This window comes from Ooceraea biroi, chromosome 7 (assembly GCF_003672135.1).
Source record: "Ooceraea biroi isolate clonal line C1 chromosome 7, Obir_v5.4, whole genome shotgun sequence".
NCBI classification, from domain to species: Eukaryota; Metazoa; Arthropoda; class Insecta; order Hymenoptera; family Formicidae; genus Ooceraea; species Ooceraea biroi.
The window spans coordinates 15,688,123-15,716,094 of record NC_039512.1 but is presented as its reverse complement, the minus strand read 5'-3'; the positions used below and the strand labels follow the sequence as shown (position 1 = coordinate 15,716,094).

Here is a 27,972-nt window from a genome sequence, read left to right as displayed (position 1 = left end):
CACAATTCGCACTCTGAGCGATGCGCCGAGTGCCCGCGAAGATTTCTCCGTAAAAGTCACGGTCGCGACCGTGATGATTCACGCTGATCATTCTTCATTATTTTTTTTATCATGCTTCGCAGAACGCGGCGAGAGCCGTTAAACGGTGGTGACTCTTCAGCGAAACTATCGAGAATGTGCTTCAGCATACTCGACCATATGTTGAGGTACAAAGCATGCGCATGGAAATATAATGACAAAGACGAGTTAAGAACGTTTGCAAAAACGACGCAGAATGAAGCGAGAACTTCGCGACTGGAACTCTGGAGAAACTTTGCCGGCACTCTGCGACCGATATACGGATTCGTCTCTTTCTTTTTTTTTAAGCTTCGACGCTTCTATTATCAGCAGCAGATCGGAAACAAGCGGTGTCTTCTATGTACACGCTGTCAATGAAATAATAATAATAGATCTATCACGATCAGAGCCGGACTTTCACCACGATATCGCGGGCGAAGATTAAATAATCACTTCCACTGTTTTTCTGAAGAATATAATGACGTGAAAAATAATGACATGGAAAATAATCTATTATAAAAATACGAGATAATATATAATAATGCGAGATAATATAATAATAATAATGGGATCTGCTCTTTAAAATTTCGTGTATTGATAAATCCGGCGTCGACCGTAATTCGCATGATGCAAATCGAGACATTTCCACCTACTTGGCTCGCGACGTAAAAATACTAAACAAGAAAAGCAAGAAATACGAGTTCTCTACTAGAAGTATATCTATATGTGTGTGTGTGTATATATATATATATATATATATGTATGTATGTATACGCCTTTTATGTATTAAGCACATGCGCCATACGTCTTGATTCGAGACTGTGAGAATGGAAAGCTTAACGGCTACATTTCATTATCTTATTATCGTCAAGTGAGTGTAAAATATATGCGCGTATGTGCGTGCACGTACATACACGCACACGTGCATACGCGCATGCGTATGCATGTATGCTAATATTCTGCCTGATTCCAAGCAAGGTCAGCGCGAAATTGTGCAAATAACGCTAAGAAATCAAAGGATACGATACGTCTCTCGTTTATTATTTTTTTTTTCTTCGTTTTTATAGCCGACATCATCTTTATAAAACATAAATCGCTAAAAGCGATAATTCACTTAAATATATTTATGCATATATATGTATATATATTTAAATATTATATTTATATGCATATGTAAATATATATACATACATATATATGTATGCATGCCCGCATTTTTATATTATCCCATTTTTATATCTTTTCTGGGGCGATAAAGATGGGGAGAATGGGGGGAAGGGACGATGAATCCCACGCGAAAATTTGCTAACTTCACACACGCCTCTCTTCTCCTATTTTTCGTTTGTCATATAAAAAAAGTAATGCACAATATCGAGAATATTTTCTACGTACATGTATAATGTCTTCGTACACGATGCTGTAAAATGTATATGTGATAATGAATGACGTTATCATACATTTATGAGAGAAATAAGTATATATGCGTGGGAGTGAGTTCTGTGTGTGTGTATATATGTTTAAAGAGAATATAAAATTCATCAGCTGCCACCTCCCGGATTTCTGTAGCTCCACTTTTTTTTTCTTTTTTTTTCCTTTGTTTCCTTCTTCATATTAATGCGGTGCCTCTCGTGTGTCTCACTCTCTCGTACGAATATCAACTATGTATGTACAAAAACGCAGCTACGTCTTGCCGTACGTGTTCGCGCAGCCACGTTTAACGCGAGACGAGTGCAATCGTCTCGCGACTGTTGCGGGACCGATCGATCGATCAACAAACAATCAACCAATCGATCTGCCGCTGCGTGCATGCCCTATGAATTTTTTTTTAGACGCTTCTGCACGAATTCGATGCTATTACTCTCCTACACCGTCGGAATCAAATTTCTACCTAAACGAATGAGGATTACGCTCATTGTTTGAAAACAATTACACTCATTTATTCGCTACTACTTCTTCGACATTCAGGATTTTATCAGTTCGGAGCAATAAGCTGTACATACGCAGACGTACCGGCCACGGGGACGTGGCGAATAAAACAGTTTGCCGGCGGCGAGATCGGGCACACGCCGGAGCAAACACGCGCGCGCGATCGACTTTGAAACTGACTTGACGGGCGCACATCGTACTCTAATGATATCACCAGATTGTACAGGTCGCTGCTGCTACTCGTGATTTTTTTTTCTTTTAAACGCACGCGCCGTGTATCGTTCTATAGAAAATATGTTCCCACACTTTCTCACATTCGTATTTCGTAAGTGTAAAAAATTTTCCGTACCGTTCACACTGTTCATTCTATTTTTTTCCTCCCTCCCTCTTTCTTTTCTTCGTTAAGAAGTTTCCTAGCTTCTCGCTAGAACGTAAAATTCACTACATGTAATGTCAGCGGGAGATGTCTCCTCGTAGACCGACACATGACGATGACGACGACGACGGCAATGATGACGATGACGACGATGACGATGACAGCGACGACGGCGACAACGACATTGATAATGATGATGTCCTACAGGGTTAAAAGACGTAGTCGGGTCCCGCCATATCTATCGCCCATCGGAACTTGTCCCTTTGAGTCTTGTTATATATCTTCTCGACCGGAACATTGTGCTTCTTGCACCTGGAAGATTGTAGGCGCTCGTAAAATCGTGTAAACGATAAAAGTAGCGCGCGAAGCGCACTATTGAAGAAATAAAAATATTAATAATTCTCACAGACAGGAACAAACGTAACGGAATTATATTTTCAAGATATAACGTCAGGATGAAAAATTATGCAAAGCTGAGCAAACGGCAGTTACAAATGTCACGAAGAAAAATGTACTTACCATGCGACAGAAATCCTGGGATCGAGATAGTTCAGCTTGGAGGTACTCAGCGCGATCTCCTTGTTCTCTTCTCGGTCAGTCGCCTGGACCTCCAGCTTCGTCAATTGCTCCTTTAATCTTTCCAGCTGTTTCTTCTTCTTCTCATACACCCTGCACGAGCGTAACGAGCAATTAATATCTGTGCATTTGTACGTGACACGCGGTAATTGTAATTTAAAATCCGGATGAGAGAATATTAAAACAAATTCCAAATTGACAAATTTGGAAGCAATTCACGTTTGATGAAACGAACGTTTCAACGTTTAAGCACAACGTACACTTTTTCCTTCACCGAGCCATGCTTCGCATCGCGTTTCGCATCCTTCACTTGCAACTCGCACTCGGCTATCGCCTCCTTCTTGGTTTCGATCTTCACTTTCAGGTTCTCCATGGACTTTGCGTGCGTCTTTGGTACGGAACGCTGATGGTTACACAGTATGGCGACGGCGCGATTGGCACGGTTGTACGCGAGGATCTTCTCCGCCTCCGTGTCGTTCGGGTCCGTCAGCTTGTCAAGCTGCTGCTGCAGCGTCCACGACGCGTTGTAAGTTCTGAATACTTTAGCGGTGAGACCTTCCATTAGCTCGTTCAGGTGTTTGTTCATCACGGTGGTATTGAGTCGATCGAACAGATCGTCGTTGGGCGACTTGTTCTCCATGAAGAGCTGAAGGTTCTTGAACACGCGCTTCTCGACCGGTACCTCGTTGTAATATCGTATAGAATCTTTACCTGTGTAAAAGATTAATAAAGATCTCATGAAGAATTAATAAAACCTAGAAGTAAAAAATAATCATTCAATATAAAATGTAAAATAATTTAAATTAAAAATAATTATATATGTTTATGTTAAAACTTAAGACTTCGCATGTGATAATTTGGACACTATAATTACCTAAGAAGTCGAACACAACCACGTATTCTCTTCCATCCTTTTGTTCGTGCAGCTTGATGTGTTCCACTCGCAACGAGCAGCAGCCCACGGTGTCCGCCTGATCCTCATCCTTCTCGTTACCAGCTCTCAGGGCCAGCTTGTCAATGAAGTAGAGGGCGACGGCACGCTGCCTGATGCGCATCTCTTTACTCTTCCAATCCTCTCGGTACTCGGCGCGAATCTTATCGATGGACTGCGCCAACTTCCGCGCCGTTTCGTACTTCTGCCAGTCCTTCTCACCCTTGAGCTTGCTGGATGGATTCAGCATGATGTACTTCACTTGGCCCTGAATGTTCTCGGTCCAGGACGCGAGCCACGTGACGTTAGAATCGTGCCGCACTTCCTTCCACTTGTGGCCAGGTGGCGGTTTCGGTATGTTGGAATCTTTCGAGCAGTTGATCAGCACGTCCTCGGGCTGCACTCGCTTCTTCAGTTTACCCATCTTGGGATGCTCGCCACGACCCCTGAACAAGCCGGGCGGCTCGATCTTGAAGTTACCGATTTTCTCCTTGTGGCCATCGATACTGCAGAAGCCGTACTCCTTCTGGATCTCCTCGTTCTTCTCCTTGATCTTCTGTTTCTCCTCCTTGCTCATCGCCTTGCGTTCCTCGCTCTTCTGCAGGAAGTACGTGTGCATCTCCTTGAAGTTGCACTTGGACAGATCGGTGATCCTCGCGCGCTCCGATTCAGTCATCACCTCTCGCCAGTCGTGGAAGAAGTTGTTGTTGAACGCCTCCTTGGTCGTGTAATCGTGGTCCAGCATGCGCGCGTAGAAGGTCGCGACCTCCTCCGCTTCCTCGCTCAGCTTCATCTCCTTGCCGTTGTAGTAGAACTTCACGGTGGGCGGCAGGCGATCGTACGAGGGCGCGAACACCGGTCCCTTGTGCTCCAGGAAATGCCACTTTGTGCCATCAGTCTTCTTTTCCTCTTCCCACCTTGAAAACAATTTTTCAACACGCACGGTTTAAAATGCACGATGTTAAATCTAAGCTTACATAATGCGAAACAAGGTTATGTTACATATGTGAAGCGAGTGCGCTACGGTCTGCACGAAATTCGATATCGATAATGCAATGGGCAATCTTAACCTTAAAGTTGCTTCGTTTCTCTCAATCTTGTAATCATGTGCGACAGAACTAATTCTGGCGTGGAGTAAGAAATTTCTTCTCAAAAAATGGGCCGTGAGTTTTATAAAAATTTTCATTGCACCCTACATTCATGTAGAATACGCGCACACAAGATATGCATATTTTATTGCGACATCCCGACGAGCGAAACGAGAGTAGCTGAGAAATATATAGGTTATACACGGCCTCATCCAAATTCTAGGGATAGTCTAGCCAGGTCACGTGACATCTCGGCGGGGAACTTGAAATATTACATACCACTTCCAAACCTCTTGTTCCTCCTCCTGCTTCTTCTTTCTCGGACTACCGCCTTCTCCTCTCGTCTTTGAGTTCTTCTTCTTTGGTTTCTATAACAAATAAATAAATATGTCCTTCGGTCCATGCTTAATTTAATCAAGGAGTTCATCTCAAAATAAAGTATTACCTGTACTTCTTCGACGTCGGAATCGTCATCGTCCCCGTGCTTCCGTTTCTTGTTCTTGGTCTTCGACGGAGTTTTCTTGGACTTCTTGCGCGTCGACAGCGGAACGTCTTCGTCTTCGTCCGACTCGATTTTCCTTTTCACGCTCGGTGACTGCTTTGACCTTGCAGACTGCTTCAAATATGCAATTTAATTACAATTTTAAATTGCATCAGAGAATAACAATATTCCGAGAAATATGCTTGAACCGAATCTCACCAATGGTTTATCCTCCTCCGACTCTTCTTCCGTCTTCAGGGTCGTATTATGCAGATCCGACAGTCTGGTATCGTTTCCGTCGGTCGAATCCAAGTTAACGTCCTCCTCCTTCATTTCCTCATCGTCATCCTCCTCCTTGATGTAGAGCGGTCGCTCGCCACCGCTGTCATCGTCGTCTTCTGCTTCCGCAAGCATGGACTCCTGCAAGGACACTTTTACATTAGCAAATCCCGTTCTTCGAGCGCGACCGACGAGACTTCATGCACACAAACTCGCCTCCTTCGGTTCCGGCTTGATATTCAAATTATAGTGAAATCCTTCGTTAATCGTGTGATTCGTCTTCACGAGCACTTCCTCCTTAACTTTAGTCTCCTCCCTGTCCTTCTCCTTCTTCTCCCTGTCGTCGCGATGCTTGGCTGCGAATTTAGACCGAGATTAGGTTAAACGAGGCAAAGCGAGCGCACGAAAGAGACTTCGACGGGATGCCTTACATTTGTCCTTGTCGTGTCGGTGACGGTCTTTCTCCTTTTCATGGCGGTGCTTGTCTTTGTCTTTGCTGGACGAGCTCTCCCTGTGCTTGTCCTTCTCCGACGAGCGATGCTTCTCCTTGTCGCCCGAAGAATGAGAAGTGGAATGTCTCTCCTTGTCCTTTTCCGACGAGTGCTTCTTGCTCTCCTTCTCCTTGTCCTTGGAAATATTTCGGTCTTTGTCCTTGTCACGCGAGCTAGAGTTCAACGAACTGCTGTGTCTATGCTTATCCTTGCTCTTTGAGTCCTTGTCCTTGTCCTTGCCGGAGCCATCTTTATCCTTAAAGCTGCTATGATGTCTGAAATGTTTTACATGGATATTTAATTATATAGATAAATATATACATCAGCATCTGTATTTTAATGTTACAACAATCTTTTTCCTTGTATCTTACCTGTCTTTGTCCTTTGAACTCGAGCTGGACTTGTGATGATGATCCTTCTCCTTGCTCTTGTCCTTATCTTTATCCTTGCTGGATGAGCTACTGCTTTTATGCTCCTTGTCCTTGCTCGAGGAGGAGCTCTTTCTGTCTTTATCTTTACTGCTGCTATCGTGTTTCTCCTTATCCTTAACGGAACTTGAACTATGTTTGTGCCTGTCCTTATCCTTGTCCCTATGTTCGCTCTTGTGATTTCTTTCCTTGTCTTTGCTCCTCTCCTTATCCTTATGATCTGATTTGTGAGACCGATCTTTGTCTTTGTGCTCAGACTTGTGTTCCCTCTTCTTGTCAAAGCCATTGGACATTCCATTGATATGGTCTATTAAAATTAAAATTAAAATCAAATTTATTAGTAATAAAATTTTTAACTGACCATAACTAACAGGTTAATTTTGACTGCACATTTTCAGACCTTTGTAGAAACTACTAAACCGAAATTTGCAGGGCATCAAAGTAAAAACTATCTATATTTCTTCAAACGTGTATCACAAAAAAAATTATTACTATAAAAATTATTTTATAGTCGCCTAAATAAATATAAAATATCGCGTTTTATCTACCAGCGAAATCGGAAATATATCTTTATACAAATTTGAATTCTCGTCGCTAGAATTTTTATCGTGCACTTGTTTCGAAATTTTCATCGAGTTGGCGCGTTCAAAAAAGAAAAAAAGGAAAGGCGAGTCCACAAAAGAGAATGAAGAATCCGCCTTCCGGCGGTGCTCGTGAGAACGGACCACGTGTTGTTTCATGATCACTTGAATCATCGCAAGGCGCTGTCGCTCAACTTAACCGTATCACCGTATCATGAGATCGGTCATCGGTAAAACGTTCGTGCATCCGCTTTCATACGGGCGAGTAAAGGCACTTACCATTTCCGGAAATGCCGCCGCTCTCCTTGGCCTTCTTCTCCTGAAACAAATGATACAAGCTCGTGGAGTGACCGTGGACAAAACGGTACAAAAACAATGGACGCTCGCATCAATCGAACCTAGCGTCCACACGGCTGGCCACGGAGGCACTCTTGCTCGCGCCACGGTAGGACTTAGTCGCAGACGCCATTTTGGGACTTAGAAAAATTTCGCGTCGGCACGGCCGTGCGACGACCAAGAGGCGAGGGCCCTCGCACGGCCGACTATCGCGAAAATGCGCACGTACGTCGCCGCGGCGACTCGTCCGCATGCGAAATGCACACTTACCGGATCCGCGTTTACCTGCGGCGTCGCCTGCTCCAGCTCCATTTCTCCGACACAGACGTGTGTGTATACGCGATCCGACAGACTGCAGGGAACGCGGGCGAGAGGTAGTAACGCCGCTACCACCGAGGGAGATGCAAATCTTGTGGCTCGCAGCCGCAGGCACGGTCTAGCATACGCGAACGGCCAGCCGCAACTCTTGATTCGTTGCTTTGCCACCAACCGAGAGAAGAGGTTCACTTACTGCGCTCAGTCTCGCTGCGACATGTCCACCCCACGCTACCTCCGCCGAAAGACTGGTCCGCGAGTCCGTCTCCGTGCGCGTCGGAACGTCGCGCACCCAGCCTAAGTGCCAGAAACGTGCGAGCGCGCACGCGCGTCCTCGCTCCGCACCGTCTCCGTCGCAGCGCCCTCGTAATCCGAGTCGGACAATCGTCAGACTCGTCGTGAGTCATTCACCGCTGGGCAGGTTGAAACCGGTGTGACTACGTCGGCGAGTCTTGAATTTTCGATGTAGCGGATGCGCGCCATACGGAATTTTGCCCCGTATACCGCGCGATTTAATGTTGAGAGCGATATCCAAGCAACTCGCACTCGACGCAATCGAATTTGATTCACCGTTGCCGATTTACTTCGATTAATTTTCTTGTTTCGCGTCAACTAAAATCGAGTCCAAGGATAAAAATGATAAATATGCGTCTCGCACGAGAATCAGGGAGAAATTTCCTTCGGCGAATACGAGGCTTCTGTCCACGTAAAGAGGTTAACTGTTCTCGGAATTCTCGAGAGCGCAAGATTGTCGAGGATAGATCCAGAGTACTCTATTGCTCTCTTATTCACTGGAGAGTCACGAAATGAACGAACTGAGCGAAAATTTTTTAACTGTTTCGCACTTTGGATTTTACTGATTCTCGCTGTCGTGAGTATAAATGATAACGTTGATTCCGATTTAACTTCATGTTGGATCAATGTTGCGCTCGATTATCGATAACGTTTGAAACGTGGCAGAAATTGAATCTTTTTGTCCGTGTTTCAAATTCTTTGGAACACTTTCTATCCTTTTCCTTCTTTCCAATAAAAAAAGGAAGTGTTTTAAAGTATTTGTAGCATCAATCCGCAGATAATCTCAGTGTGATTATTTTTGCAAAATGTAAATTAATTAATATTGTTATTGCTACATACTATTTTCATAAATAATTTATAGTGATTAATCACGTTGAGAGTATAATTGCATATTGATGTAATAATTTGATAGAAACAAGTTATGTAACTAAATTTATGTTAATAATGATAATTTAATCAGAAGAGACGATACATTTCTCTGGCTATAGTTGTGCAAACCTGTTTAAAACATCAACATCACAAAATATTTAGAATTGTACGTTGGACAACATACTTATCCATGTAATTCATGGAAATGTAATCCATGTAAAAAAATGCCATCAAATTAATGATTCATAATAAGAAGCTTGCATTTGATCTGAATGAAGTTTTCAGTGCTATTGGTATCTTCCATGATTGTCGACTATGAAACGCAATTTCCTACAAGTATCATCACGGAGATAATATTATTCTATAGTAACAAATTCATTTGTACAATCGATTTGTAAAATTATCAAGACTTGACCTATTTCTAGTTCCGCCGCAGGACTTCACGACTTCACGTACTCCGGCTTCCCCTCGCTGTTCCAGATCGTTTTCATTTTTTGGAACGCGAAAACCGCGTACAACGCTGCAAACGCAAATACATTTATTTATGTTCTTTTTGTTCTTTTACTCTCTTGAATTCTCGATTGAGATTTCCGTACTCACAAGTAACTTCCCATTCCGACTGCGACAACGTGCCGATTTTGCGATGGTTCGCGGGCAGATTCTGCATGTACTGGACGGCGTGCTGATAGTCCCGCTCGGGATCACCGAGTAGAGGTGTCTCGTGATAGGGCGGATAGGTTTCCAGCGCCTGCATGTTCCCCAGCAAGGACCTGCCCTCATTCTTGTAACGTTCGTAGAAAGCGTCGAACCTGAATGACAAAAATTTAAAGATTAAAATAAATGTATGAATTGGCTCCGAGAGCCAATATCCGTCTCTTACCTCTCGAACATCACCATCTCGAGACCATGCTTCAGCGCCAGTTTGCGCAGAGTAGGCAGATACACGAGGAACTCCGGGCAATCGACCACGCCATCGAGATGGAAGTTGTACTTGGCACCGAAAAGCGGTGCCTCCGTCTTATCTTCGCACAAGAACTCGATGCTGAATACATCGTTGCCGAATTTGTTCCCGTCGCACTTTTGCCACCTAGAACTGTATTATCAGAGGATGATGATACCACGCTTCTCCGTTTCTCATACAAAACTTTACATATCGAGAAAAGGATCAAAGCATCTTCTCTTCGATATACAAAACAGATAAAATTGAATTGAAATTACAGAAAATGCAATTCGCAAATGTATAATTATATTATTTGCATAATTCTAGAGGCTGTGGCTTTTGAATTATGCATTTTCGTTGTCCGATTGGAAGAGAACCGCGATGATACATGCGCGATGAATTTTATAATAAATGAAGGAGAGATTTATGACACTTGAAAAGCAGATAAGAGAATAAATTAATAATAAGAGAGAGAAGCCGAGCAACGTACACTAAATCGTACGCGTCTGGAATGGTTCCGATAAAGTAGCCGCCCGGCCTCAAGCTCTCGCTGGCGTTTCTCAGCATGCACTCTGCTTGCGGTAGGGACTCGAAGCTATAGTGAAACGCGAACTGGCAGTTGACGAAGTCCAGCTGCATACTGGGATCCTTGAACTTCTCCCTCAAGCGAACCTGCAACATTCCTGATTAACGAATTTCCGTTGACGAGTGCGCTTGTCTCGTTACATGCTGCGAAGATACGAGCGACGCTTAACGGAGAAAAGTTCAAGGCAGATATGTATCTTCTACCTTCGTACAATCAGCCGTTATGAATTCCGCAGTGTAAATGGGAGCGTAGCCTCTGTTGGAGGCCTTTCCGTTCACCATGTCGTTGTACCGCTGTTGACACTGTTCCAGAGACACCTGCGCTATATCCGCGCAGATCAGATGCGAGATGTTGGCCTTCTTCCACTTGAGAAGGTCACCGCCCTTCCCGCAACACATGTCCAACACTCTCAGCGAGGCACCGTAGCTCTTACCTTGCTTCACTTTGACTATATATTCATCTGATAAATAATAAAACGTTAAATTTATCGCTCGTAAGCAGCACAATAGACAACTTATAGTACTTCTTTTTATGTTGCTAAAAAGTGTCTTCATGTTTTCTCTGCATTTGTGAATTTTAACAATTGCTTATAGTTGTTTTAATTAATTACTCGATAAATGATTATAAATTAATAGTTACTTATAAGCATGCTCTTGATCCAATTGTTGAAGTTCCTCATGTACACAATGCGACTCTTGTTCCTCTGTGAGAGGCCTTTCTCCTCCAATGCGTTATAATGATCAGCCACTAAAACAGTATTGTCTGTCACTGTTTTTACATCGGATGTGTCGCTCTTCCTTTCGTTACTCCCAGACGTCGTGAGATCCGACGGCACGCTCGTGCTCTGTGATAAAAAATTCATATCATTTAAATGAAAATTACAATCTTTTTGTACCGCTTAAATGACATGCTCGCTAATAGTGTTAAATAAAAAAAAAGATTTAGAACATACAGCTGACGAGACATCTGCATCAACGTCCTGCTTTGCTATTTTTGATGCTCGCTCGCGATCAGGAGACAGCTTGTGCTTCCTGCTTTGCGTACCCTTTGAACCCTTACTCTCCATATCTTTACTTGCTTCCGGTAAGACCTCTGACTTTGTTAAACTAGCGGATTCTTCTGTGTCACTATAAACATTGTTTTAGTTGTATAAATAATATTATTCTCACATTATTCTCACACAAGATGAACGAAATATAAACTTGAGCTAAGAAATACGTGTGTGTGTGCCTGTGTGTGTGCATAGTATAAACATAACAAACATGACAATGCAACTGACGAGTTATTGAGCTGTGAGTACAATTACAGCTACAAACTTGGAGACTTTATCACGAACGTAATTGTACAATTACGATGTGCAGTGTAATGATAAAAATGATACATAAATAAAGAATCGCGAGGAATGCAGAGATGAACAGAGGGTACCTGGCATCCTGTCCCCCAGTCTCGTCTCTAGTCTTACTTTCGCAAAGTGCCGACATATCGACGATTCGATATATATAAATCGTAAAATGAAAGAAACACGCGTCACAAGACAGAAGGTGCCGCGTTCAGGGCGTCAAAAATACGAGGAACGTCCACGATTTGTCACTGTAGACGGCGCACTTGGAAAATCGAATAAATCTCATGCCGCCGACGCACTAACTGCACGCACGTTACGCCATGAAGACGAAGACCATGAAGACTGATGAAGATGAAGACTTATGATGCTGCTTGCTCTCTTCCTCTCTCTGTCCAAAGCAAACATTCGTTCTTTCTTTTGCACTTTTTACATCTGTATTTTCTCTCTGTCTTTCTTCAATGTTTAATATACAGCCGTTTCGTTTAGTGCAGAAAGTGTTGCACCATAAAGGCTCGTTCTCATGAACTGCGAATGCTACAAAACATTTTCTATCCTTCTTCTTCGTTGAAAGAAGAAAAAGGATTGAAAGTGTTTTTCGCATTTGTAGCGTTAACTGGACTACAGCCCATGTAATCGAAGCAACGTTGAAGAATCGACCAATCATAAGTCTGAAATGTCATATTGCATTCTGCATACATGATTGGTCGAGGTTTTTTATGAATGTAAAACTGGAGCTAATACAAATGCGCCTTTGCACTAGCTCCAGTATTGCCAATGAGCCAGCCAGTAAGCTAGTCAGTGAATGACTGAAACAAGTTTAGGTTAAGTTTAATAGATATCCTGTGAGCGTAGCCGTATTAATGTTCCGGTCGTTATTATTATTAATTGTTCACGCAGTGGTGAGTTCTTCGTGACCAACAATTACACGACACCTCGCATTGCAAATCGTTAATTGTTGAAATACCTGTTTGGTTATAACGGACTGTGTCATCAGATCGGATACTCGGTACGTGTAAATTTTGTTTTTTTTTTATCTTCGAAGTGTTAGAAATTATTGTATTTATTGTGCAGTAATTATAATCATTGGAGGCTACAAATCAGCGGACACGGTTCTGTCACTTGACAGAGAACCGTAAAACGGTTTCTTCAGCAGTTTTGTTTACCACAGTGTTGCCACTATACGAACGCGGATCCTAGAGACTACAAACTTATTGAGAGCAATCGTTTGTTTCAGCTCTTATCGATGCAAGAGGTGCGTGGAGCGATGCTCGCTGCCGTAGTACGGATACCTTGTGCAATATTGCCCGGACGTAGCTGAATGCGAGGTTGATCAACGAAGTTGGTAGGCAACAGAATAGTCATGGTATCTAAAATTTCTAAACACACACACACACATATACATACGTTCTCATCTATTATCTGATCTAGATACACCGCACGAGACGCTCTTATCTGGCAGCTTATCTAAAGTTCAATAAAAATCCAAGATAAATAATGTTGCTATAAATATGTGATCGCTGTTAGATTTACAAAGAGCTCGCGTTCCTACTCCTTCCTCAGACAGACTCGAAATTTCCTGCAGGGACTTACTTTGGAAACAGTGACCTCTCAAGGGCAATCTGCTCATCGGACTGTGGCTCGCATGCATTCCACTATTATGGAGAGCTTCCCCGCGCAGAGCTATGAAAACAAGCTGGAATTTGAGTACAGCGAGCCTGCGATCACCACCACGAATCATCAACACGACATCGCTCAGTCTGTAAATGATCAGACACCATCACAAGAACAGCTTCAGGTGCAAGAGGATAATGACACATCGACACTGCAACAACAGCAGCAGCAAGCGGAGCAGGTGACACAGCCGAATGCTCAGCAAGGCAACCTGACTCCTGTCAGATTGCCCGCAATTCTAGACGGAGAGTTCTTCTTGGTAACGAGGGTGGAGAACTCAAACGTTACAGTGCGTTGCCTGCAGTGCCAGAAGCTATTGAACGGCAATCTGAAGTCGACAGGCAATTTCCTAAGTCATATCAAGGTAAATTATGATCCGGGTTACAATAGGCTCGTCAAACGTGGAGTTACTGCAGTGAGAGAGGGACCAGCGAGAGCGAAGCGAAGCATAGTGGTTGGTGTACTTCATTCAATCCCTTTTTAGCGTTTTTGTGCTTGCGGTATCGCGCTTAAACTCTCGCTGGTCCTTTCGCTTATAATGTATAGTTTGCAAATCATGGTAATCTGAATGGAAGTAGTTTTGTTCACTGTTCCATGTCAACTCTGTTACTTTTCTAGCGATTGCACCCGTTCATGATGGACAAGATAAGATGTAAATCAAATCAAAGAAAACCCGCGATGATGTACGTTGACTCGACGTCGCCGGATAAATGTTCCGAAGTGGTACGCATGAAACGCGTGGTATTGCAAAAGAGGAAGCGTTGCAAAATGGTGAGTAAGGTTTTTTGTTCAAACTTTTTACCGTTCACAATGTAATTTCGTCGCTCCGTGCACTTGCGTGAGAACCAAGTGCGGAAAAGTATTAAAACTGGTATCACATAGTTTAATTAACAAAGGTAATAAAAATTGTGAATAAATCTATTTACAAATTTGAGATTTATAAATTAAGTCACGCAAATAGTTATCCGAAAATTCGAAATCGACTCTCGATTACTTGTCAATATGACGACAGGAGGAATCCATGGCCGGGATGGACGAGTCCTACAGTCAGCAACCCGCAGATTGGAACAACGACGGGTCACGCCGACAGTCCGAGGAGATGGAGCCGGCAAACGTGTCCTTGAAAATGCAGCACAACTCGTTCGTGATGGAGGACGAGTACGATGCGATCGGCCGTAACGTCGCCGCGAAGCTCAGGAGCATGACGATGGAACAACGAATAATAGCCGAGAAGTTGCTGAATGACATTTTATTCGAGGCTCAGCTCGGCAACCTTCACAGAGATTCGAGTCTTCATGTATGAGAGAGGATGTTGCGCGAGTTGCGGCATGGAAAGTCGCAAATGAACAACATTTTATTCAAGCAGGTGGAATATTACCAGCGACAAGCGGTGCAATTAATGTAGTATGATGAATAGAATCGTCTGGCTGGTTGCATGACGCGCGCGCGCGCGTGTGTGTACGTGAAGATTGCATTGCGATCGAATGCATGGATCATGGACAATTACTTTGAACACGATTAGATTATGTTCTAACATTATTGAAAGACAAAAAGATTTCTATCTTGTATTATATACATATATATATATATATGTGTGTACATATATAATGACTTTAGATGTGAGAAGCGTTTTTGGATTTTTAGATGAAGGCGAGGACATTTAGATACTTCGTTTATCTTAAAAAATTTATGTACAAGCGGTCACGTGGCTATGCTGCTTTCTTTATGTAAATGTGTACAACACTGTAAATATTCTCATGTGTATAGTTAAAGAGAACATGCTGCCCAAAACATTAGACTGATGCAAGAAGTTTGCCACTTTTCTACTTGATGTTTAAACTTAATGACTTATAGCTGTTTTAAACGACGAGTTCATAAATCCTAAGGGAAACAATGCCTTTGACTATTATACTTCCAGTAGTAAAAATTATTCCAAAATTATACATTTTGTTTTTCGCTTGGCAAGATGCGGCAAAACTCTTGGCAGCAGCCTAATAGTGACTACGTCTATAAGGCCCGAAGTTGGTTGCAACGTCGCTTACCTTTAGTTAGGCTACGGTTAAGTGACGTTGGTGCAACCGGGCCTAAGTCTTTTTTTACAACGATTAACGTTCTAATTAGCATAAGACTGCAATCAGCTGTAATATATAGGGATTACTCGTAAATATACGATACTTTCGACGATATGAATCTGCGTATGACTGCATAAAATACTGTTTTCAAAACGTCTGAACACAGCAAGGCAAGCCTTTTATCAAAAGTTAAAAAAGTAACACTTACAGGCTGCAAATGAATCGTCGAAAATTGTCAATAAATTTTTCATTATCAATGTCTCAAGCATGTCGTGTCCACGATTTATTCACAACCTGTACGTTAGAGCTGTAAAAACTGCTAATGTAATGTACTGTAAAAAAAAAAAACGGAAGTACGATTCTCAGAGAAGGAAAGACTTATCCAAAAGGCAGAGCCTCCTCCAGCGATCGTCAGCTGCTGTAGACCCGGCATTTCTTTGGCTTGAACATTGCATGGTACACCGTGGACGACGAAACGCACAGCACCATGCTGACGAGAATCGCGCAGAATATGTAAGCGTACCAGAATCCCTCCCAGTCGGCGTGGACGAACCAGATGAACGTCAGCGTCGTGTTTTGCACGACCACGAACGCGTAGTATGGCAGCGTCCACCAGCCGGCGTACTTGAACTTGATCCGGTACTCGATCAGGCTGAAGATGTAGACCAGACCGAGCCACAGGTTCACCACGAACGTGATCGCGTCGTAGTACTTGGAGTAGTAGAAGATGTAGATCAGCATGATCGCGTAGTGCGCGCCGAGAACCGCGAGCACGGTGCTCGGGTAGAACTCGTAGGCTACGCCGATGGCGAGCACGCGCGCTAGGATGAAGAAGAACCACCAGAGGAACGACAGGAACTTCCCCATCGGATCGTCCTCCTCGAGGCCCTTCTCGGAATACTTCCGCTTAGGAACTTTTAGACTCTGCTCGCTGCCCATCAGTCTTTGACCCGACTCGAGGGTCGACGCCCTCGCTTCCTCCTCGCGGTGGACGGAATCGGGACGCGGGGGCGCCGGGGTGTCCGGTATCGGAAGCGGCACGACCGTCGTGATGCCGCGCAGCGGCGTCGGCGGCGGCGTGATGTGCACGTTCTTCGGCGGTAATGGCGGCGTCACGGAAATCTGACGCTCCAGGGAAGCTGCATGCGGTTGAGTTTCGAGCTGCCGTTCGTCCTCGGGAACCGGATGATCCTCCTGCGGCGGTGTACTCGCCGGCGGTATGTTCTCCGAAGGCGCCGGGTTCTCGCTCGGCGCGTTGTCTGCTTTGTCTTCCTGCGACGGAGCGGGCAATGCTTGTAACGGCGCCTTCTCCTCGACATTGTTCAGTTCCTGGGCCAGAATTGAATCAACAACGTTTAGTACACCTTTTTTGAATAAATATAATAAGATACGTATATAAATAATATTATTTGAAATATATCGTGTATACCTCGACGCAGTATTTCTTCAGCCACATCGCCCACGGCAGTTTCCTGCCATTCACACGCTGGCTTTCAAATCTTTGGAAGGAAGCTGTCTGGATGGCCAGTATCATGATGGACATGGTGATGCAGAGCACCTGTACTGTCACTACAAAAAGCAAATCGTATATACATCATTATTTTTAAGTATTATATTATCAAAATATAATATAATTATGATGTAAAAGAAGATAATACACATATAACATTTCTGTAAAAGGCTGTTGGCTCACCCGACTGATAACTACGAGCTACCGAACTCTGTCTGAAGAGTAAGTGCGTCTGAAAAATAGCTTGCGGAGCGGCCTGGAACCAAGCTTGCAGGAAGAAGTACAATTCAATGGCTGCGGGTGCTGCAGCTGCATTTAGCGTCTTGACTCTCGCATCTCCAGATAAGGATATGGCATCCACCGAGAGTACAATCAGTCCTGCGTACCTGCACAAATGTATCAATTTTCACATGTAAATATGTTTATTCCTTAACTTTGATTACACGTGTGTTGTGTCCTATTTGCGTCTACAAATTATGCAAAATTCTAGCGAGTGAATTCGCTAAAATAAAGAAGAAAGAGCCATACCTGTACAACACGTACAACACAAATCCCGCAAGCTGGCATAGTTGCAACGCGAACCAGCCAAGCACACCTTTGGACACCTTATCGTCATCTGTCATCCACCAATCTGGCCTCGACACCGTTAATATGAAATACATGAGCGCCGGGGCATACATAATAGCAAGAGTGCAGCTTCCCCATATCGGATTCTCCTCCTTGAAGTGTTGAATAGCTACCACTAGATCAGCTGAGAAGTGTACTATGTATATAAGACAATTGATCACTGCTGGTAAAAGGAAGATCAGGTATATCTGCTCGTTGGACTTCAATGGAATCTTCATGCAACGCGTGGACTTTCTGTGGCAAAGCGCCATCGAATCCTGTGCCATTTTCTTGGAGTCAGCAAGTCTACCGCATACTTCTGTCTTGACATACGATTGTCACGATGGAAGTTCTAATTTTTACCTGGAAAAGAAAAAGTAAGTTAATGTAAGAGAATAGAGCCAGACACAAAGAAGAAAATAATAAATAAAATAAATAAAATATATAATAATAAATGAAAACTTGCTAATGGATAAATATTAATGTCAATATAAATCGATTGGTGGAAAATCGATATAAGCTCTATTATCATTTTAAACGTGTGATATGTATTTCATGGAGAACTGAAGGAGACTTGAGAATGAAATGAATCGAATAATAATGCCAGGCATACTTTACCTAAGATGGCCAGTGATCGATCGTAGTTGTCTCGAAAAAGGCTCGAGAGATTATTGGAATCATTTCAACGATAAGGCTGCACTACTTTTTTTAAATAGCGCAGTCGCATCCCTCGAATTTTCATCAAGCAGCACTGTCATCAACGTTCCCCGATTTACTGCAAACTCGTAAGCACACGGAACTCCGTAAATCGTAAGTCGTACTATCGCGCGATTCGCGAGATTATGGCGAGCTTTATGGGAAATTGAGACGGAAGACAAGTAGTGTGATGTACATCATATTGCTCGATCGGTTAGTCATCAACGCCGAACGTAAACGAGCGCGATAACACGATAAACTTCCATTTCGCAAGGTGGGGAGATAAGACGTCCTCGGATATCGATACACACGTCCCTGCTATTACACGGATAGGTTATGATTGTTTTTTTTTCTTTTTTTAAACGGTCGCGCGCGACTCACGCGAGTGCATGTGTGGAGTGCCATATGTGAGTAACACGGCACATATGTGTTCGTCCCGAGTGGCTAAATCAAACAATCAAAGTGCCGACGCACATATATCGCGCGAAAGATAACCTGCGTGTGGCTTGACTTAACCTAGTCTAAGTAAACCTACAGCGTAAAATAATTTAGGCAAAAGAATTCATGTTCTTCTTTTTTCATGTACTTTCTATCCTGTTTCTCAAATGTTTTATTACGTAGTTGGAATGCAGAAAATGTGGAACAGTGTAGTTTAAAAGAACGAATTTTATGTTACATGATGGAGGTCCACTTGGCCACAAATGCTTCGAAACACTTTCTATTTTCTAGCTCCGGGAAGTTAGCCGGGCAACTTTTACTTTTTTAATTTTTTTTACGAATCGTTTGTTGGTCGTTTGTCGGTTATTGTTGGCCTAATTAAAATTTTTGTTGGCTAATACTTTTTTTTTTTTTTAAAGAAAATTTTGTGGGAAGTTAGCCCGACGAAAATTTAACGGTCCACGGACATCACGTACACTTTTAATTATAAAATAATAATAGGTGTATTTTGATTACAACTGCTAGTGAAATAACGTTTCCTCGTTTGTCCGTAGGTTTGTACAAGGACGCACCATCGTGCACTTTCAAGACCGCGAGCGGCGTCACGCAAGTCGAATTTAGCTCCTGCGAGACCAAACTGTTTTCCGCGTGTCGAAAGAGCGGCGAATTCCTACGCTGGGACCTCCGTAATCCTGGTGACGTTCTTCATTCGTTCGAGGGGAGACAATCGGATACCAATCAAAGGATACAGTCTAACGTTACGTGCAATGGCAAACAGATGATCTCTGGTTAGTTAATTGGTAACTATGTAACTGAACAAGCACATTCTACGATGCTTCATTAATCCATCGACGTTATATGTTCCATAGGTGGTACTGATGGAAATATTACTGTATGGGAACTGCCAGACGTCACGGAATACGGTGAAAATTTGAACCCAAAGTACAAGATAAAATTATCTGAGGATTGTATAAATGGAAGGAGCTTGCACAAAACTTTACCAATAGTAGCAACCAGTTTCGGACAATGTGGTATCAAGACCGAGCACAGAGACAACAGCGTAAAATTATGGGGGGCCCTTTGACAAGACATCACGCGACTGTAAACAGACCTGTAAATACTTGATTTTGTGCCTCCGTTATCATTGACAGTACTCGTGCTGACTTTATCCAAGAATTTGTGGATAAAAAGGACAGGACAATTTTGCCAACACTGACAATAAGCGACAGAACAGTCTGTATGTATCATATGTATTTATACAGAGTTATTGTCATTAGCATTCATACGTCTGTAAATATACAGGGTGTCCCGGGTTTTAACCGACAAACTGCAGGAGCATATTCTACTAGTGGAAATAAGAAAAAATTCTTATATCGAGTTTGCTTAGAAATGCTTTATTACAAAGTTATAAACCAATATTGAAAAGAAATATGAGATAAGTAACAACGGATTTTTTCACAAAAATAAAAATTATCTACGCAATGATTTAGTAACGCATTTCAAAATGTTGTCTTTGCACATCGATACAAGCTAGACATCGACGTAGTACAGAATTTGTTACAATACGACATTCCTGAAAATTTTGTTGCATCTCAGTAACTGAATTAGTAATTCGTTGCTTTAAATCTATCTGGTACTCTCCTGTTAGGAAATCTACGTTGATACTCTCGTACGGCAGCTCGTGCATTTCCGTCACAGAATCCGTACACGAAATGAATATCGGTGTATTCCTCATTTGAAAACACTTTTGGCGTTCTGATAGTAATTGCTAGTTTACACGACGATTGAAATCTAACAGCTACTGTTGTGAAAGTAACAACATACTGAATCGTTTCAACATAGTGAACATGAATACATGTGAATACACATAACATAAACATCTTGGACCTTCCAAATTCTACACTATGTTCCGTTGTTACTTATCTCATATTTCTTTTCAATATTGGTTTATAACTTTGTAATAAAGCATTTCTAAGCAAATTCGATATAAGAATTTTTTCTTATTTCCACTAGTAGAATATGCTCCCGCAGTTTGTCGGTTAAAACCCGGGACACCCTGTATATTAGGATATTAGTAATTTATATTTTTATATTCCATAGTTTTATTTCTTTTTACAACGGAGAAATGGTATAATTATTAATAATAAATAACTTCTTTTAACGACCCTTCCGACTGGCACATTTATTCCATTAAAAAATTATATAATTATTATTTCTAAATCGATCAATTGCTAAAATGTTAAATTAATAGGAAAAATATCGTTCGCATATATAAAATTGGAAAACACTTATGAAAGTTTTATTGAACTTCGAAGCTGAAAATTCTGACAATTCCATGAATTCCAATAATTTTGCTGAATTTGCGGCCGAGGTATCGATGCAGATCGAGAATCCAAATCACCTGTTCAGAATACTTTAGATCTTAATGTACACTCGCGTAACGACGTAACACTATCTTGTAAGAAAAATGGTTATATCGAGAATTTTCAATTACGTTAAAAAGGTGCGTTGATATGTTGATGTTCGAAATGGGATATTTTCACAGGAGTAGAGGGGATGGCTGGTCACGTACACAGACAACGTCCGTGACACAGGCTAGAAAGTGTTTTGAAGTATTTGTAACACCGAGTGGACCGTATTTGGAGTAATACGTAAATGAAAATAAAAATTTTCACGAACGTCATCTGAGAAAATAATTTAAAATTAAACTGGATAGCTATAGTCCATTTATCCCAAGCGCTTTCAAAACGTAGAAAGATCAGAAAATTTTCAGTAATTCTAATTGAGGCTTCTCTTGTGGGGAAACAAGTCGCAAAAAAGTCCACAAATGTTATTGACAAAGTAGCACTTTATTTATGAAAAAGTAATACAACATTAGGGCCTGTGCTCAATTTTTCCTTTCTCCAAAAATCATTCAAAGCGTATGTATATGAGAGACAATTAGAAGGCCTTTACTTTTTGGACTCTCTCTGTGTGTGTATGTATGTGTGTGGTGATAATCTACATAAGTTTCTTAGATTATGCATTTGATGAAAATACAAGCGCGCGTCGCAACCTCATTACTACTCGCATAAAATGTTCTCGTCAATTTGTCGTCGTTCATTGAGCGCATCACTGCGTATGTACAGTGATGTGTCAATGTCACGCGGACCTACAAGTTTCAAGTTCAGCAGTCTGTAAAATACATCTCCGTTGCCAGAGACGGATCTCTCATGCATGCCAGCCATACCGAGCACCCAAACTTGCCACCCGACATTGAGAGTTCGTTCATCGGGCGTGGAGGTTTTTGAAGCTTTCTAATCTGAGAACCTAGTGCTACCCCTCAGCTCGATCTTTAAAATACTAAACTTATACTAGCTCGATATAAGACAATGTTCATTCGCAAAATATCATGTCCTCAGGAGACCAGTTTAAACTCTACTAGGATATTAATACAAGTAAAAGAAACATAAAAGACGGACAGAAAAAAAAGAAATCGCATCGCTGATCTACAAAATGCAAGTAGAAGTACTTTGAAAAAAAAAAAAAGTAACACGGTACTCGTTAACGAGTCGATTATCGAATTGCATGCTCAAATTCCAATTTCACTCGTTCATTGTCAAATATATGGATTAATCATAGCGTGATCGGGGTATAATAACGTTTCGCGGATAATCGAGTCGCCTAAGAAAAATACAGACATAGATACTAAATAACTCTTTTTCGTACATAGTGCACTTAGAAGCGCTCGTCGAGTGTGTATGTGCTGTTGCCGAAGTTATATAAACGTATGTATAATCGAGAACGAGATCGGCTGTTTCTCGGTTTCTTCTCCTCGTTCTTTTACCAGAGTTCACCGTCCTTCTCCTTAGCCGGGACTTCGATCACTCGCGGCTTGTCGATTATTCTCGCGGTGCGTAGTCCTTTCTCCACGATGCCGATAATCCAAGCCTGATAGCCCTCCTGTTTCTCGATGTCTTTACAATACGCCGCCGCCTGTTTTTCAAACATATTCATTGTGTAAATTTTGATGTATCTCAAGATTACGCGTAATTGTGCGATTAAATTTGCAGGCGGGAATTATTTCAAACTCGGCTGCTCATTTGTTGCACAAATGTGCGAATGTAGGAGATTTGAGAAACTAAAGCATCACGTTGGACAGTTCAGTATCGCAGCACAAATCTCCGTTTCTCTACCTGCCGTTCTTTAGAGCAACTGATCGACGCAGAAAATGCCCTACTGTATCAGCAGGCGAGCAGCGAGCTGTAGTTTCATAATGCGACGCGGCCTGATAAGACGGTTTACTGACCTGCTCTCGTGGGAGGCAGATAAGCAGACCGCCACTGGTCTCAGCCGAGTGGCCTTGTAGCAGCTGGAACATGTTGCCGCACGCTTTCGCTACCGCCGCCATTTTCGAGATAACGGGCAGATTGTGGATAACGAAAGATACTTCGTTCTTCTGGTGCTTGGCTAGATTCTGAGCGTGCCCGAGTAGACCGAAACCGGTGACGTCGGTTGCTCCGTGCGCGTTGTACTTGTGCATCAGTCTAGCAGCTGAAAAGCCGATGGTGCTCACGATTAATCTCGATTAATTCAACAAAAACAATTCTAATATTAATAAAAAACTGATTTTTTGCACATTAGTTGACAATTCGTTATTGATAGTAATTAATTTCTTATAATTAACGGATTATTGAGCACCCTCTTGCATCAAGTTACATACCTGTCCTATTCAGCCTGGCCATGCTGTCCATTGCACGTTGATAACCCTTCCGCACATCTTCCTCGCTCACCACCAGCTTGATTCTGTTCCAGCGATCCGGCTGATCAAGCCACTGATGCGCGTTCACCGCGACTTGCGTGCCAAGTGGTTTCGTTAGCACCAACACGTCTCCTACGACGGCGTTGTCTGGCCTAAATCAAAATTGGACGTTAAAACATTTGATTAGCTCGCAATTAGTCCTCTATTCTCGTTCACGGATAGACCACAATTTAGATACGTACACGATGTACTCGTTTGCTTGGGAGATAGCAGTGGCGACTCCTCCTATCGTGCACCAAGGGTTTACAACGGTCTGGCCGCCTGTTACTGTCGTACCCGCCTCTAGGGCCGAGTCTTTGAATCCCCTCATGATCAGGGGTACGACGACGTCACGTTCCTTCTCCGTCATCTTCGTGCTAACTCCCAGCAGCATCAGCATGTTGTCGCAGTCCATGACACCCATCGCGTACAGGTCGCTGAGGACATTGGCGCACGCGATTTTACCTGAAAAGCATCTCCAGCGACAATGAGGAAACGAAACGACACACCCAATGCAAATTTGATTCTGTTGGTTCTACTTTGCGAAACTCTGCGAATTCTCTTTTCGGCTTTCCTTGCCATTCGCTTTCTTACCCATCATGTAAGGATCGTCGACTAGTGGATAAAAGAAATCTGTAGTCTGCACCAAACTGAGTCCACCGTGCCGTAGTGGCGTTACAGAGGAATCCATGCCAATGCCTGAAACATTATGACATTTTTTTTGGTAAATCATTCAAGAGAACTGAAATATTTTTAAGTATAAACTTTTATACAATTTATGTAATTTCGAATAATATATATTTTTCAAGATGAACAATGAAATATATTAATAAGTTTGATGTAATTTATTATGACATGAAATAAAATATACCCGCGAAAAAGTGTAAAGACTTTATTCACAGAAATATTCATGAAAAGGACTTGCAGAAGCTATTTAATAAATAATAATTAATTATAAAAACGCAAATAAAGAGCAACCAGCATTCTAGTATATTTGTTACTCAATAGCAAAAATAAAATTTATAATTTCTGTTATTCCAAATTCGCAAAAGGACAATTGAAACGTTCAGGTTGAGAACACCTGTACGTTCAGCATCGTGGGAGAAATTGGGCGGGAGACGACATGTTGCGACATTACGGCAGGGCTGCCTTGCGGCGCCCTCGGGCCCTGCGTGAAACAAGAAAAAGAAGGAAAGACTGTCCCAACTATAACACGTATTCCAAATTATTGTTACAAAGATAACGGGCGTGCAATAAAATCGAATCATTTCTTCAATGGCAATGGCAAATTCGAGGCAAAAAGAAAATTTTATTGTCGCGGACAACGATGCTCTTTACGCCAATCGAGAGAACGAAAAGAAAACGAGAAGAAAGAAGAGTATGCACGCCGCGACCAAAGATGTCGGCTCCCAAGCGCGCCGCAACAGGGGGCTCGCTCTCTCCCTCTCTCTCTCTTGCATGTACGCTATCTCTCTCGGAATTCACTCACCGATGCGCGGTACGGTCATATGCATAAAGTGGGCATGCTCGTGATCCTGTGCAGACGCGTCGTCGGCCTGAAGTCCCTCAAGGAGCTTCCCAAGAACCTCCTGAGGGACCTTACACCCTCATCCTTTCAGGTCGGCGAAACGCGTCAAGCGGAAGGACGCATCGAGATCATGCGCCACCGGATCGAACGGTCTCCGCAGCGCCAAGGCGTTCGGATTCCCTTCGAGTTCGAGTTGCGCCACGGCCAGGGCGTCCTGTGCCACCGGGGTGCCCTGCAGCTCCGCCATCTTGCCTGATCCGCGACTCGTCGCGAGGCGGTGATCAGCCGGGTGTACGCTTTTACGCCTTTGCTGACCCCCGCTGGCCCCTGGTCACGAGTCTCACGATGTTGCTACGCTGGCGCGCCGGCGGGATCGTGAATTCCTTTCTTTTCGCGTATGTCGTCGTCGCTCGCGCGAGTTTACACGCTCCTGGTGATGCGCGCCAGGACGAGTGCACGGAACGGCAAACGTTAACGCCGCCGAAGGACAGCCACTGGATCTCCCGCGCGAACTCACAGCAAATGGGAATTATACACCGTGCCACACCGGCGTCGACTAACCGGGACCATACGCGTCGACAAAATGGACGCACCACGGGCAACACGGCGGCAGCGAGGGCGCGAGCGAGCCCCCACGGTGCCACCGCCACGGTGTCAGTCGCGGCCGGCGATTGGTCGATTTCGAACGCGCGCACGCGCACTTGGCTTCGCGCCGGCCAAGCAGTTCCGCAGGTCTGTGCCGCGTTGCGTGCCGGCCACCGTCCTCGACTGCGCCGCGTCCTTTGTCGCCGGGATTATACACTCGACTCGGGACGAGTTCAGCCGGCCGGTTAAAGATTTTCCAACGACGATTCATTCGCGTATCTGTGTACCGTGAAGGAGGATACCCAGGTGAAAAGAAAATTGAATATTTCAGTTATAATATTTACGTCGAGAGACGACGATATAGCGATAAATTTATTTGATAAAACGTACAGGTTGGAAATACTAAATCAAGTTTCTACTGGTAGGTTAAAACGAAATAAGCATCTCATTTCTCCTTTTTGCAAAACGTTTCTTGCGCAATTGTTTCATAAACTTAAATAGATTATAAATAATTATTGCATAGAATATAGTCTATTATCGTGGATTGTAAATTTAACAGTTACAACATATCGATTCTCGCAAATGCCATTTGCATTTGTCGCGGATGCGAGGATATTCATATTTAATCCGCATTGATCCTAGCTCACGCAAGTCGTTTTACTTCGCATAGCAGACTCTCCAAAGCAGTCGATGTACAACGCAAATTTGTGCAATGTGTGCGTGATGAGAATACGTGCATGTGTGTATACGTCACGAATGCCACGGCGCGTCGGGCAAAGTCGCGCGCCCGAGATCTGCCGAATCCACTATCGCGAAACTATCCGCGTCGTTCATTGGTCGTTCCCGCGTCTCAGTATTCGCCATTTGACACAAGTTATCGCAGCGCGCCAATCAGCGCGCTGACATGCGGTCAGTAGTTCTCAAATTATTTCTTCCGCAAGTTTAATTTATGTACAGTTGAAAATTAAATTTATTTTTATCATTATATTAAATAAATCAATTCCAGGGTTGTTTAGATTTCTTTACATGTTAAGTATAATTTGTCAATAATGGAAACAATTATATAATAAATTGTGATAAAATATATATTTGTTTAAACATGCAAAGAATGCAAACAGCATTACCTCTAATTTTGCAAATTTTGAACGGTTGAGTTTGTAAATAAGTTATTAAGCAAGAATAATATAAGAAAAGATTTGATAGATATTTAATAGATATTGAAGCAGCTACTGTTGAGAGGTCGCCAGACGCACGAGATACGCAGCCGACGATCGTCGTGGAATGCTGTCCAACTGTGTCCGACTGATCGCGACACTCGCCTCCTTTCACGATGTTTCCCGCGCAAATTGTACAACAATCTGCTCTCTTTAAGTTCCTTCACGACGCGTACCAATGTCCTCGCGTGGAGCAGCCTTCGAGAAACATTTTCAATTCTTCTTTCTCAACGCACGATTGCCGAGTTAACCTAGAATGATGAGGGTTCGGAATTTATGACTCAATTAATCATGGATGGTTTGTATCAGGTAACCATGAATGAAGTATGCTGTATTTGCAGATTAAATATTTGACGGTTCTGTTCAAATACTTTCACAGAACCATAGAAACGCTATGTGGTAAATTTCTAAAAGCTGAGTAAGAGTACATGAGATTAATCTTTTTCTCATTTCTACAAAATATAATTATTTGAAACGATAGAAATACGAGTTTTGTTATAAATTCTCTACTTTATAACACGAGGGTTTAACTGCAATATTAAATGTGAAAGAGAAAAAAGATTAGGCAAAATGAGGTCATACTGAATAAATTTGTGTTAATTAATAATTAATTTTACATTAAAGCAAAATGGTTAATTTCTGCGCGAACATTGTAACCGAATCCTTACTTATCGATTATTGGAAATAACTGTTTCTGTTTACTGACAGTCAATAATGAAAAAAACGCCTAAACTTAGCTGTTCATTATAAGCTGCAATATTTTTTTGCAAATTTAAGTTGTGATATAGAATATCTGGAAATATCATGAAATGTTTTGAAACTGTGTGAAGTGCGTTAAAGTTTTATCATTTTTATATAAAAACTAACATTTTTGCAGGCTTATCACAAAAAGTTTCTAAGATACACGCAAGATTTTTATTTCAATTGAAAATCACACATAATTTAAAAAATAAGAATTATACTTTTTCTTGGTAT

At 42.6% G+C, this 27,972-nt stretch overlaps 5 protein-coding genes and 1 long non-coding RNA gene across 18 annotated transcripts; 3 read left to right on the top strand and 3 right to left on the bottom strand.

The window, feature by feature from the left end:
* Positions 1–1,649: 1,649 nt before the first annotated feature.
* LOC105274475 (DNA topoisomerase 1) lies at positions 1,650–8,101 on the bottom strand. 3 transcript variants are annotated; one of them, XM_011330637.3, is made up of 12 exons: positions 7,821–8,101; positions 7,494–7,533; positions 6,577–6,940; positions 6,146–6,480; positions 5,931–6,070; positions 5,655–5,855; positions 5,400–5,570; positions 5,234–5,322; positions 3,810–4,783; positions 3,196–3,646; positions 2,879–3,028; positions 1,660–2,671 (listed from the first exon to the last, which is right to left on the bottom strand). In XM_011330637.3, exons 1-12 carry the CDS (start codon positions 7,860–7,862, stop codon positions 2,569–2,571), a joined length of 3,060 nt encoding a protein of 1,019 aa, XP_011328939.1. In that variant the 5' UTR covers positions 7,863–8,101; the 3' UTR covers positions 1,660–2,568. The 3 variants fall into 3 exon arrangements, with proteins under 3 accessions (XP_011328958.1, XP_011328939.1, XP_011328950.1); XM_011330648.3 differs by having other exon boundaries at positions 5,400–5,567; XM_011330656.3 differs by lacking the exons at positions 5,234–5,322; positions 5,400–5,570; positions 5,655–5,855; ... (3 more) ...; positions 7,494–7,533; positions 7,821–8,101 and adding an exon at positions 4,937–5,154 and having other exon boundaries at positions 1,650–2,671.
* A 987-nt stretch (positions 8,102–9,088) lies between these two features.
* LOC105274488 (mRNA cap guanine-N7 methyltransferase) lies at positions 9,089–12,341 on the bottom strand. The gene is made up of 8 exons (XM_011330670.3): positions 11,981–12,341; positions 11,508–11,682; positions 11,195–11,399; positions 10,759–11,015; positions 10,460–10,641; positions 9,910–10,122; positions 9,630–9,838; positions 9,089–9,549 (listed from the first exon to the last, which is right to left on the bottom strand). The coding sequence occupies exons 1-8, from the start codon at positions 12,034–12,036 to the stop codon at positions 9,470–9,472; spliced, it is 1,377 nt and encodes a 458-aa protein (XP_011328972.1). The 5' UTR covers positions 12,037–12,341; the 3' UTR covers positions 9,089–9,469.
* A 306-nt stretch (positions 12,342–12,647) lies between these two features.
* Positions 12,648–15,903, top strand: LOC105274447. Of its 5 annotated transcripts, none has more exons than XM_011330598.3 (5): positions 12,648–12,796; positions 13,132–13,260; positions 13,480–13,932; positions 14,187–14,339; positions 14,581–15,903. In XM_011330598.3, the coding sequence occupies exons 2-5, from the start codon at positions 13,258–13,260 to the stop codon at positions 14,869–14,871; spliced, it is 900 nt and encodes a 299-aa protein (XP_011328900.1). In that variant the 5' UTR covers positions 12,648–12,796; positions 13,132–13,257; the 3' UTR covers positions 14,872–15,903. The 5 variants fall into 5 exon arrangements, with proteins under 5 accessions (XP_011328900.1, XP_011328891.1, XP_011328908.1 ...); XM_011330589.3 differs by having other exon boundaries at positions 12,656–12,903; XM_011330606.3 differs by having other exon boundaries at positions 12,657–12,903; positions 13,132–13,239.
* On the bottom strand, positions 15,247–25,791 carry LOC105274442 (selenide, water dikinase). 3 transcript variants are annotated; one of them, XM_026970896.1, is made up of 7 exons: positions 25,160–25,791; positions 24,265–24,369; positions 23,874–24,135; positions 23,593–23,783; positions 23,179–23,423; positions 22,717–22,865; positions 15,247–16,292 (listed from the first exon to the last, which is right to left on the bottom strand). In XM_026970896.1, the coding sequence occupies exons 1-7, from the start codon at positions 25,182–25,184 to the stop codon at positions 16,052–16,054; spliced, it is 1,218 nt and encodes a 405-aa protein (XP_026826697.1). In that variant the 5' UTR covers positions 25,185–25,791; the 3' UTR covers positions 15,247–16,051. The 3 variants fall into 3 exon arrangements, with proteins under 3 accessions (XP_026826697.1, XP_026826696.1, XP_011328880.2); XM_011330578.3 differs by lacking the exon at positions 15,247–16,292 and having other exon boundaries at positions 21,723–22,865; positions 25,160–25,445; XM_026970895.1 differs by lacking the exons at positions 22,717–22,865; positions 23,179–23,423; positions 23,593–23,783; ... (1 more) ...; positions 24,265–24,369; positions 25,160–25,791 and adding exons at positions 17,070–17,209; positions 17,334–17,536; positions 17,679–18,119; positions 18,375–18,513 and having other exon boundaries at positions 15,247–16,969.
* LOC113562233 (telomerase Cajal body protein 1-like) lies at positions 18,594–20,128 on the top strand. 5 transcript variants are annotated; one of them, XM_026970902.1, is made up of 3 exons: positions 18,594–18,726; positions 19,445–19,678; positions 19,760–20,128. In XM_026970902.1, the coding sequence occupies exons 2-3, from the start codon at positions 19,669–19,671 to the stop codon at positions 19,972–19,974; spliced, it is 225 nt and encodes a 74-aa protein (XP_026826703.1). In that variant the 5' UTR covers positions 18,594–18,726; positions 19,445–19,668; the 3' UTR covers positions 19,975–20,128. The 5 variants fall into 5 exon arrangements, 4 of the variants coding, with proteins under 4 accessions (XP_026826703.1, XP_026826701.1, XP_026826702.1 ...); XR_003406746.1 differs by lacking the exon at positions 18,594–18,726 and adding an exon at positions 18,758–18,859; XM_026970900.1 differs by lacking the exon at positions 18,594–18,726 and adding an exon at positions 18,853–18,977.
* Positions 20,968–21,573, top strand: LOC109611543. The gene is made up of 2 exons (XR_002193964.2): positions 20,968–21,348; positions 21,436–21,573. It is a non-coding gene; the product is annotated as an uncharacterized LOC109611543 (long non-coding RNA).
* Positions 25,792–27,972: the final 2,181 nt, after the last annotated feature.

Coding starts and splice junctions, on each gene's coding strand:
- LOC105274475 (XM_011330637.3), bottom strand. CDS start 7,862: ATGGAGCTGGAGCAGGCGACGCCGCAGGTAAACGCGGATCCG. Junction 6,481..6,576: donor AGTTCAAAGGACAAAGACAG/GTAAGATACAAG, acceptor AAAACATTTCAG/ACATCATAGCAGCTTTAAGG. Junction 5,856..5,930: donor TCAAGCCGGAACCGAAGGAG/GCGAGTTTGTGT, acceptor GTGTCCTTGCAG/GAGTCCATGCTTGCGGAAGC.
- LOC105274488 (XM_011330670.3), bottom strand. CDS start 12,036: ATGTCGGCACTTTGCGAAAGTAAGACTAGAGACGAGACTGGGGGACAG. Junction 11,683..11,980: donor ACTGGGGGACAGGATGCCAG/GTACCCTCTGTT, acceptor CAATGTTTATAG/TGACACAGAAGAATCCGCTA. Junction 9,550..9,629: donor GTCGGAATGGGAAGTTACTT/GTGAGTACGGAA, acceptor TTGCGTTTGCAG/CGTTGTACGCGGTTTTCGCG.
- LOC105274447 (XM_011330598.3), top strand. Junction 13,933..14,186: donor ATTTCCTAAGTCATATCAAG/GTAAATTATGAT, acceptor TTACTTTTCTAG/CGATTGCACCCGTTCATGAT. Junction 14,340..14,580: donor AGAGGAAGCGTTGCAAAATG/GTGAGTAAGGTT, acceptor ATATGACGACAG/GAGGAATCCATGGCCGGGAT.
- LOC105274442 (XM_026970895.1), bottom strand. CDS start 18,043: ATGGCACAGGATTCGATGGCGCTTTGCCACAGAAAGTCCACGCGTTGC. Junction 17,210..17,333: donor AGCTCGTAGTTATCAGTCGG/GTGAGCCAACAG, acceptor TGCTTTTTGTAG/TGACAGTACAGGTGCTCTGC. Junction 16,970..17,069: donor TGAAGAAATACTGCGTCGAG/GTATACACGATA, acceptor ATTCTGGCCCAG/GAACTGAACAATGTCGAGGA.